The 11,436-nt window shown below is 40.9% G+C and overlaps 1 protein-coding gene across 3 annotated transcripts in view; it reads left to right on the top strand.

The window, feature by feature from the left end:
• Window positions 1–11,069, top strand: part of TYMP (thymidine phosphorylase) — a 15,807-nt gene extending 4,738 nt beyond the window's left edge. For 2 of the 3 annotated variants that reach the window (XM_018560731.1, XM_018560730.1), the window contains exons 2-10: window positions 75–209; window positions 3,305–3,507; window positions 6,043–6,141; window positions 6,719–6,848; window positions 8,288–8,406; window positions 8,636–8,798; window positions 9,063–9,275; window positions 10,441–10,581; window positions 10,860–11,069. In XM_018560731.1, the coding sequence (XP_018416233.1) occupies window positions 75–209; window positions 3,305–3,507; window positions 6,043–6,141; window positions 6,719–6,848; window positions 8,288–8,406; window positions 8,636–8,798; window positions 9,063–9,275; window positions 10,441–10,581; window positions 10,860–11,053 (1,397 nt within the window). In that variant the 3' untranslated portion in view covers window positions 11,054–11,069. The remainder of the gene's footprint in view (window positions 1–74; window positions 210–3,304; window positions 3,508–6,042; window positions 6,142–6,718; window positions 6,849–8,287; window positions 8,407–8,635; window positions 8,799–9,062; window positions 9,276–10,440; window positions 10,582–10,859) is intronic. The other variant, XM_018560732.1, reaches the window with a different exon arrangement.
• Window positions 11,070–11,436: the final 367 nt, after the last annotated feature.

Below are 11,436 nucleotides of genomic sequence, written 5' to 3' on the forward strand. Positions count from 1 at the left end.
TGTGTCTTATTGTTCCTGCAATTGAAATACTCGTGACTGTCCTTGGTGTATTATTTTCCTGTTATCTCTTCAAGATACTTTCCATTTTCGGATTTCTGATATAATTGCTAAGAAGCGTAATGGATTACCGCTATCATCACAGGAGATCAGACATGTGGTGAAAGAGACGATGAGAGGCCAGGTTCAGGACAGTCAACTGGGTAATCAAAATAAACAATGAGTAATCTCTACCTTTTACAGCTAATCCCAGACATTGAGGAGTTCAGGAATGAACAACAGGTACCCTAGAACCAAAGCCATTTATAAACAAAAGTTAAGCAGATATAAAAGCACAGTTCTATCTTGTTATGTGTGCAAAACAGAAAAACAGAGTCTGAGGCGCAACTGCCCTTGGGGTTGGACAGGTGAGAATATTGCGGGAGTTACATGGGCTAGGGCATGCAGGGTTAATGCTGCCCGAGAAGCAATTACGTTGATATTTTTCCCTCCGCGATGGGAATGTTATGTACTACTTAGAAAATATTAAACCTTATAGTGAAAATAAAATACTGATCTACCCTACACATTTTCCATTGTTCCTATTTTTTCATGTGGACCCTATAATATTTTACCTTATTTCACCCTGTGATCCTTCCAGTTCCAGCCTGTGTTATAACTTCCTGTACTAGAGTGACAACACTGCCTGAATGCCTCCCTATGCAGGAGCAGTGTTATCGCCATTGTTATTCACTGACATACACTTTCCAAGCTCACCCATTCCATCCCCAATGATTGACAGCAGCTCTGTCCCATTCTCTGTCTGCAGCTATGTCACATATGCACAGACAATAAATGGGGAGCATTATCATAACACAGTGTAATTGTGGTACAGAAAAGTGAGGGCATCTAGCTGGCTCTGATCTAGCAGAGGTGTCTGAATAACAAGATTGGCTAAACACAATTACTAATCCTTTGTTCATATACATGACTGACTGCAAGGCCAAGTAACCCTCACCTCCCACCTAAACACCACACTGAACACAGTAATTTCAAAACACGTAATGTAATAACATTTATTGGAAGGTTAAATGGCCACAGCGATGTAAACATTTAAAATAATCGCAGAACATATTATGTATCAAGAACAAAATAATTCGGTCCCTGACGAGTGCCAAAAAACGCCACTCACCGCTTACGGGGGGTGTACCATGACCCATTGTTTACTGTACCAGCCACCAGCCGCCCATATTCTGGCCCGAGTGGGTACGCCCACCAACAGTTGCCCAAGTTCTTACTGGCTACCAAGCTATAGAGCCCAGTAGCCCCACCATTGGCACTTCCCTACTACTCCGCCCCTTTTCACTTTGCGGAGAGCCAGTTCTTCATCGTCGATGTATGGCACCGCCAGCGACCCGCACAATGGACGACCAACCTAGAAGAAAATGAAGTCAGACATTTTTCCCAAACACAAATTCCACCATAAATGCAGAAAAGGAATACCCATAACCCTAACTAGAAAAATTGTATCCCTCCTCCCCAAATTCCACACTTGCGGGAAACCTACCTTTAGTAAACATAAAAACAACAAGCTGAAATACTTTTCTCTCCCACCTAAAATGGTTCCCTACCTCACACTGTACAGTAAGATGGCCCCCTAACTCCACCCCCCAAGCTAAACCCACCTATCACTATGCTAGCTGGCCCCTCCCTCCCCCTTTTCAAACCCAACAGAAAAAACACCCTTCCATCCAATACTCACCTAACTCCTTCTTGTTCAGGTCTGACCTGCATCAGTCATGTCCCTTCCTCCGCAGGGAACTGTATATGTGTTTTAGCTGTGTATTTAGCTATTTGCCCGGAGTTCAGCTTTAAAGTTGGAGTGCACATGTATATTGGTAAAGTTAAGGAAAAGTTAAACGGGGATTTGAAAGAGTTGCTGCTCTACCCACAAACATACATAGATGGTCAGAATACACCAATGCTTAAAGCAGAACTGCGGGCAAATCAAATCAAGTTATGCTCACCCAAACCACAATCTCGGCTTGCTCTTAGACCGATCCCTTCAGCCTCTTTCCTCCTTCGCTTCAGCAGTCTACGGTCCTGTGAGTCATCACGTTCTATACAGTGTATAGAACATGAGGACCCAAACGAACATAACATCGCCTGAAGCAGAGGAGGAGACAGGCTGAAAGGAGCAGTGTAGGAGCCAGCTGGGATCATGGTACGGGTGAGTATAACTTTGTTATTTTAGCTCCCTAGACAAAACAAGCACTTAACCCTTGCAGTGTGGGGGTAGCCCCACTGCAAGGGTTAAGATTTGATTTGTCTGGAGTTCTGCTTTCATTTGTGTAATGTTGGCAAATGTACATTTGATCCAAGTTATCCTTTAAGGCATCCTTCCACCCAAATGAGTGTAGTCCGCTTGCGGAAACAGAGATCTTCACTCTGCGGCCCTGTCTGTATCCACACAGCTTTTCTTTTTTAAAGGCGTATTTGTCCTGGGCATGCCTGCCACGGTCCCATTCATTCTTAGTGGATATGCACTCTTGGCAGCCTCTAGAGGTCCTTGACCTATCTCTGATTTGGGCTGAATTATTTGTTAGCTTCTTTAATTTCTTTGAGATTCCATTGGTGGAATTTCTGTACTGTAGTTGGTTGTTTCTCTCCCTACAACCATACAATAAAAAAGGTGTCACTCCCCAGTTATTTGCTTCTTCTACATTGGAGACATTATCAAATGTCCTGCCTTTTGCTGCAGTAGTGGGGTAAAAACAGTCATTATTGTGGGAATATTTTACCACTGGATTCCCCTAGAGATATAGGATGCCAAAAGTGATTTAATGTGCCAACAATCACTCCAAGCTGTATTATCAGTTTTGATTGAGGCTGAGTTTTACATTTGTCTTTAATGGATAGTGTACTTTGCCCACCCACTTCCCTTTTATCAACTTCCTAAACAGTATGATAAACCTCAGTTCAATACTAATGAATTTCCTTATTGCCTGACCTGCCCAGCATTTACATGCCCTCCCACTCAAGTATCCTTTGTAATCAGCATGCTTGTGCTAGGCCCAGCTATAGGGATTATTGTCTCTCTCCATTTTAATTTTGGTTGCATACATGCAAGTTAGCCATTATTCAGTATGACCAGACCTGCTGCATACATTAGGATCACTGAGGAGACTGGAGGAATGGAGGATGTAGACACAATAACATGAATATAATCAGACATAGCTCTGTAAATGATGAAGCTTTGTACTAATAGTGTAATGACTTTAATAATTTCACATGCAGTATACAGTAGATTGCATATGTTTACCATTAGGTGCACTTCTTATGGCAATCCGGCTGTGCGGAATGAACCCAGAAGAGACCATGACCCTGACCAAGGAAATGGTAGCTTCAGGATGTGTCTTGACATGGCCAGAGGAGTGGCATGGGCTGTTGGTGGACAAACATTCTACAGGAGGGGTTGGAGACAAAGTGAGCCTGCCTCTGGCACCAGCACTTGCTGCCTGTGGATGCAAGGTAGTGCCATACAGAGAAACACAATTTATCCTGCATAGATATTTTAATTCCAACTGTTAATATAGCTACATCATCATGTTATATGATCAAATATAAAATAAACAGCAAATAAACCAGATATATTACATTGTATCATTATTCTTAAAAATTAGCTTCAATTTCATAACATTCGGAACTGGCAAAAATACAAAAAAGTTTCAGTATATCTGCAGAAGAATCTGGTAAGAAGCCGAAAACATTGTTCAGATTTTGATTTGACAATTGAGGAGCCTAGGAGACTTCCACAGCGCATTTCCTGCCTTCCAAACATACAGATGATGATATATATGTACATATTTGTCTGATTTTTGAAAGTGACTGATAGCTACTGTATTACATAACAAAAAGGAAAAGCAAACTTGGTTTAAAGTTCATTTTATAACTTGACCTGCTCAAATCGACACGTTCTTCTGTTTAAATACATTGTGAAATGATGAAAACTGATAAGGCACCAACTTCTGTTAATGTTTGCAAAGTCTAAAATGCCTATAAAAAATACAAGCATGAATTTTTATCAGTCTAGAAATGAAAGCCTCTCACAGTTGAATAAAGATCATTTTGCATCTCTTTGAAAATGACGATGTTGAAAAAAAAAAGGAATAGGAAAGACATAAAGCCAACCTGCAAGAGAGGACAAATAATACTTACTGGTCCTGCCACCGTTCTCTTGTAGCATACAGAGAAAGACGCAGTCACATGACACACCCAGAAGATTCAAATGACTTGTTTATCTCTGCAAGAAAGTGAAGATCACCATTACTAATGAGCTAAGGTTTGGTGTGAACCCTGTTCATCTGAGTTTGCCTGAGCTCACTCAAAACTGTGATGGACACATCACCCTCGGCCCAGTTAGTGGAATTAGTTCCCCGTCCCGCAGCTACACATCACAAAGGGATGGGGAATACTACTACAACCACTGATTGGGTTTGGGGGTGGGGGTTAGGGGTTCAACCATAGTTTTGAGTGGGTTTGGGTGAACTAAGGTAAACTGGGTTGGCAACAAGCCTCAGGTCATTTCTAATACCGATCAGCTCGACTGGTACGGTTTTATTACTCTTTTTTTGCAGGCGGTCTTTTTAAAACGTTTGTGTTTTTGGAGACAGAGTCACATGGGGGTTCATTTATAAAAGTACCCATAGTAGCACCCCTAGATGACGGTGATGAGTATATGAATTTCCTATAATTATCAGCTCCATCTATGGGTGCTAGAACTGTGCAAACGGCATCCGCCAGATACTTTTATAAGTGAACCCTTATAGAGATTTTTTTTCACAAGTAAATTTCTTTTTATTGTATTTAAAAGTGTCAAACATACAGTTAACAAGTATGCAAAAAAAAAGGGGGGCCAAGTGCTCCGACAGCAAACTTGTCATGTCCCAATATGCCACCATGGGAGATAGGAGTGGGACGTGCGGAATATTCGAGCCAAGGTGTTGCTAAAAAGTTGTAATGACGTTTTCAAGTACTGGAGAGACTAGGGCTAGGAAGGGAACCGGCCAATGACCGCGTGCTGGAGGCAGAAATAAATGCTTAACTTAGCATAAGAATAGTAAGGCCCAACCTAGGGGGGGGGGGGGGGCACGAGAGAGAAGAAGAGGAATGAAGATCAGGGCACGGGAAGAGCTAAAGGAGAGGAGGAGGAAGTAGGGAGGGAGAAAGGGGAAGGAGGAAGAAATAAAGGTGGGGGGGGGAGAAGGTCAGAGAAGCATAGACAGTAGAGGAAGAGAAACAGAGTGGCTCCCGTCCGTGCCTCGCATTGCTGAAGAATACTGCGTTGAATCGCAGAGTGCTAAGGAGGAAGACAGAGAGAGGGAAGGGCAAATCAGAAGGGGTGAGGGCAGAGTTGAGATATAGAGAGAAAGGAGGCATGTTATCACTGGGTAAGTAAAAAATGTGGATCCGCGCTTATGGGTAGCCTTGATATTAAAGCAGCTGCGCTCTCAACCACTGGGTAAGAGCAGCGTAAGTATCTGTGTCTTTGAACAAATGCCATGCTGTCCAAGTTTTCATGCATCGGGCATGTCTTCTTTGTCACAGGAAATACCTTATAGAGATTTTACAGTGGAAGGGGAACAACCTGCTGCAGGTAGAAAGTGCAAAGTGCAGGTGCCCAGAGGCCAAAAAATAAGGAAAAAGAGCTTGTGCATAAGTTGCTGTTGCTATGCCAAAAAAACGTTACTGAATTATGAATGGAGCTAATTCGAAAAATGTGTGAGAACTGTGTTGAAAAAATAACAATGTTCTTAAATATGATGGCAGTTACAAAATATCTGCCTAACATTTGTCATTAACCACTGGTACAGTAGCACAAAGTCATCCATATGGCCATGCTGCCTACACCATGGAAATGCATGACATTGTGCAGTCTGGCCATCTAGCCTTGATAGGAATAGAGTTTATGTATCAAGTCAAATGATTTTCCAATTGTGCCTCTACACCTGTTTTCTACTTGTTCATTTCATGTTCTATTCTTTTTATGTATTCTATTTATGTAAGGTTCCAATGATCAGTGGACGAGGACTGGGACATACTGGTGGAACGTTGGATAAATTAGAATCAGTTCTAGGGTTTAGCAGCAATCAGAGCCCTGAGCAGGTATGCAAATACAATGCAAAAGAGATATGCATAAGTGTTGTTTTTAACGCAAAACTTTTTTTGAAGCAAAGCTGAGCACCTTAAAGGGTTTCTAAACCCTCTGTTTTTTTACTACTAGCAAGCAGTAGATATAGGCACAAAGTTTTTTAAAACCCCGCTTTAACAGCGGTTTAAACTTACCCTGTTTTCTGTGCGCGCTCCCGCCCGAGAATCCGAAACTGCTCGGACAGCCGCAAAGCATCTTGCGGCGGGAGCATGCGCAGTTCGGATTTTCGGCCGGGAGACGAGCAGAGACGAAAGGTAAGTCTATGGACGCGTGCACCCGTATGCAGACACCGCTGGGTCGGAAGTGCCTGTAAGCAGAGAGCAGTCAGTGCTGGATCGGAGAGCGGCCGCACCGCTGGAGCGACAGATGAAAACATCAGGAAAGAAGAGGAAGATCGGATTAAGAAACCTCATTTAAGGTAAGTGCTAACACTAACATTGGGGGGAAGGAAAACAATGTTTGACTTTAATGTCACTTTAATGTAGTTTTGTTTAATATACCTATCAGTAAATCTGTCTATTATATTTGCAGATGTTAGAAATCCTTCGCTCTGTTGGCTGTTGTATTGTTGGCCAGTCTGCAAATCTTGTCCCAGCTGATAAGATACTCTATGAGATGCGGGATGTTACAGCGACAGTGGACAGTCTGCCTCTGATCACAGGTAGCGACAACGTTCACCAAGTGTGAAATGTATAACTTTTTCTCTACTGATGAAGTTTATTACAATAGTGCACTATGAAAATATGAGGAAGCAGACCTATAGGCTCAACTTTGCTAAAAACAGCAACCTCTGGGTAAAAAAGGAAGAGACCTTTTGCAAAATATTTACCTTCTACCTTCTTTTATGATTATAGTATACTGTGTATACTGTATGTATAGACAAAATCTAAATAATATACAGCACAGCTCTTGAATACTTGCATATTTCCCTATTTTATGATGCAAGCACTGAAAAATGTCTGGCGATACTGACTGAAATGCAGTGAGCTCCCACCATCCAGAAGAAGACATCTGATGTTGTGGTTCTGACCTTTTGCCACTCCCAGACAGAAATGTAACAGATTTTACACTGCTGTAGCTTCTTCAGAGAGTTCCTTAAAGTGACATTAAACCCTCAGATTTTTTTAACATAAAACAATACTGTAATGTGTCCCGTTAGCCTAAGCTCAGTATACCGCGAGCTACAGCTTGCGGTATACTGAGACACCGCAGCCGGAGCGGATCCCGACATCGATGTCGCGATCCGCCCAGCTGCATGAGTGACAGCTGGCTCTGCCTATCTAGAGGCAGAGCCAGCTGTACCCGTCCCCTCCACCGTCCGTTCCGCCAGTCAGCGCTGGCGAATCGGAGCGGGGAGGGGGGAATCCAGCCCCCCCCCTGTCACGGCAGAGAGCCGTGACAGGATCGAGAGGTGAGCGAACTCCGGTATATGTTCGCCCACTTCCCGATCTACTGAGCCGACCTGTGACAGTCTCATTGTCACAGGTCGGCTAGAACTATGAGGTGAGTGTAAATCACTCATCTCATAGTTCTCCTTTAATAGTCTTTAGTGTTTATAACAGGCGGGCTTCTGCATGCTATTCACATGTGGTTGAGCTGCAGGATAAATTCATAGGTATAAATAGGAAATGTGTTATATTGTTGGTGTGTTATATTTCCCCTCAATGTTTTGTAATCAAGGCACTGCCTAGGCTTTAATTGTATGTGCTTTCTGCCTCCCTGGCATAAAAGAAATACTGAGAGCCATGTAATCTATTAAGTAGAAATCACCCAGTCCTAGTATTGTCTTTTTTTTAGGAAGAGTTGTGACACAAGGATGTTCAGCATTGAGTGAAATTCTGTCAGTGCCTTGAGGATGTACATCCTATTGGCATCTTCCATAAATACATTTACAAGCTTAAAGATCAATATGGTTATTGATGGAGTGGGATAGAACCTATAGAAATATAGTATAGAAATACATACATTTTTAGCTTTGGTCATAGATACTCTTTAAAACTGTTTTCTTTTTTGGTTTTGTGGCTGTGATCAACTGATCATATGTACGTACTAGGAGTCAGTATACTCGTAACACTGTCCGTGGTGCTGATCTCTCCATAGCTTCAGTGATGAGCAAAAAGGTAGCTGAAAGCCTTTCTGCACTGATCCTTGATGTCAAGTTTGGTGAAGCAGCTCAAAGTCCAACCATAGAAGATGCAAGAAGACTGGCACATAGTCTTGTAAGTGTTCCTTACAAAAATCCCAGCTGTGTTGTTTATGTTTATCCTTATGATTAAGTTTTGTGGTGCAAAATGTGCTAATGGAGCTGGACAGCTGTATTGAAACTTCCTGGTTCTCTTCCTTACCTCATGGACTCAATCTTTATATGCATTGTGCTGTTTATACCAGCGTAGTTATTGTCATCTATGAATTGTATAATGTATAAATCTACATGAGTGTCTTTTTCAGGTGACTGTAGGAGTCTCTCTGGGAATCCCTACAATTGCTCTAATAACTAATATGGATAATCCTATTGGTAATTGCATTGGAAACAGTTTGGAAGTTATTGAAGCACTGAAATGTCTGGAAGGAGAAGGGCCAGAAGATCTCAGGGAACTTGTCACTCGCACAGGTCAGAAATAATATGTGGATTGCAGGATATGTACAGTGTATATTGCCTGCTGCAGGACTTATAGCACAACACACCATGTACATATCTATCCAAACATTAGACTAAAGCTAAAACATATACAAAGCTTTGTTATATAAGTGTTTAACTTAGGAATTTGCATTGCTTACCAGTAAACTAACACTGGAAGACTGTGTAAAAGGTTAAACTTCATAGAACTGCCTCTTTTTATCAAAATGAGAAATGTTCTTTTATCTCTGCACGCAGGTGGATATCTCCTCTGTCTTTGTGGTCAGGCTGTATCAGAATCACAAGGTGCAGAGAAAATTGCCAAGGTGTTAGATGATGGATCTGCCTTACAGTGTTTCCAAAAGATGATGGAAGCTCAAGGGGTGCAGCCTGACATAGCAAGAAGTCTTAACTCCAACAGCAATTTGGGAAAAGCATCTCACATAGAAGAGTTGGTAGTCCAGACAACAGGTCAGCCTATTTGTCTCACTTACAATGGCAGTCTGCCATTACATAGGTCTGATATATGTAATAGGTAATAGATGTTTAATATTAATATGTATATGAACTAACAAATATTGTTAATCAATAAAAGTTACCACTTTGTCATTACTTTTTTCATTGCAATATTTGTGAAGTCCCCATAACTGCTGCCTATATTAACAGCTGGCCATTACGAGTATCCTATCAATAAGTCAGTCGTCATTACAACTATTTTATTAAATTGTATTTAAAATCTGGACTGGTACATGGGTTAATTAATATGTTTGAATGGAACTAACATGTATCATGTACATAAAATATGTTAGACTTGATGCACCAAGAATAAATTGTATATATACATATACAGTATAAGTTCAGTATTGTTTGATGGCATGTAACATACGAATGATGCTTCCTAGTTAGCTGTAAAGGGTTCCTACTTGAAAACTTGCAGAAAATAAGTGTGTGTCAGTGTGGCAATGGTGCCTTTTACAACTGGGTTTCATACAAGGGATGTATTTGTGCACTGACTTGATACTAAGCTGTATTAACGGCTGTGAGTGAATCATGTTAAATTGCACGTAGCTGATGGGGCCTCACCATTACTTTTTATTTTGTGTGAAAACATCAAGGAGTATGAAGTCATGCAGAAAGTATGTGAACCAAAAACAATGCAGCCTTTCTGTCTGGTCATTTAATGTATGCCTGCATTTACTTTGAATGACTGATCTGGTACCAGTTACCACCTTGTAAATTTTATATAAATTCACATTTAGTTTATATGTTTGCGCATCAAGATTTGTTTCTTTGCTGTGAAAGATTCACAATTTCATATAGGGTATCATTTAAAATAATCCTGGTTACTCACCTTCTTTTGTATCTATTTGTCTATATGTAAACTATAGAAAGGTTCACCACAGGATGTGGGTTAATTATTTAGAAAACCAGCTTACTGCAGTAAATTAAAATATGATCAGAAACTCATACAGAGCACTTCTATTACATGTGGCCTTGGTTCCTTCTACAGAATCTCTTTGTGAGAAATGCATCAGTTATGAGAACGCCAGACAGAATACACACTCCTCCTAATAATAAATGTAGCTCACATCACACCTACCTATTTATGTGTCTTTTTTTGTCTGGTTGTTTCTAGGCACAGTGGAGCTGATCCGGGCCAGACCCATTGCTGAAATCCTAAATGCACTTGGAGCTGGCAGGAAAAAAGCAACAGATGTAATTAACCACAGAATTGGAGCAGAGCTCTTGGTGAGAGTGGGGCAGCATGTGAAGAAAGGTAAAAGGAATTTATAGACAGTATTGTGATGACCAAAATCAGAATACTCCCAACTAATATGCAGATATCTCCTCCTTTTCTGTGTCTGGTAGACTGCACCAGACTACCAATGGTCCAATGGTGATCTGTATTTAACCCAAAATGAATAATGTCTGGAGTTGAACACTGTGATTTTAGTGTTTGCAATGGCAAATGTCTTTTGCCTTGAAATGTAACAAAATATGTTCTTTTCAGACAGAAAATTAGCTGTTGAAGAAAAACCTATTTTTTTCTTCCAGGGTCTCCCTGGATCAGGATTCATTATGAGAAGCCTCTTCTCCATGACACACAGAGAGAGGCCCTCCAGAATGCCCTCTGCATCACAGACCAGCCTGCTTTTACACCACCATCTTTAATCAAGGATATCATTATTTATGATGACAAGAAAGAAGAGCATGACACCACAATGCATAGAGAGGAAGCATTTAACTGAGCCAAGTGTATCCTTTCAAAGCTCATCTGTCCAGACCTGATTGACCGGTAGAGATTATTAAAATAGTATTTGTAACTGGTAACAATAAGGGAAAACCTAATAGGTGTTAAAATATTGTTGTACTAATATGTACTTTAAAACTGTCAAATAATGTATGTGCTTCAAAAACTAAAGTACTGTATACAATCACAGCCAATGTTTGGCACTCCAGCAATTTGGGATTGGTAGTACTCAGCATAATTGGTTCTTTACTAAGGAAAATAAATTGCTTTCAATTGGCAACAATTACCAATTTTCGCTTCGATTTCCATATTTAAAACTGACCCATCCTGAACATTCAGTCTTGTTTTCAATTGCAGCAAATTAAAACTACTGATGAACTT

The sequence above is a fragment of the Nanorana parkeri genome, unplaced genomic scaffold (genome assembly GCF_000935625.1).
Source record: "Nanorana parkeri isolate BGI_ZX_2015 unplaced genomic scaffold, ASM93562v1 scaffold476, whole genome shotgun sequence".
Classification (NCBI taxonomy): domain Eukaryota; kingdom Metazoa; phylum Chordata; class Amphibia; order Anura; family Dicroglossidae; genus Nanorana; species Nanorana parkeri.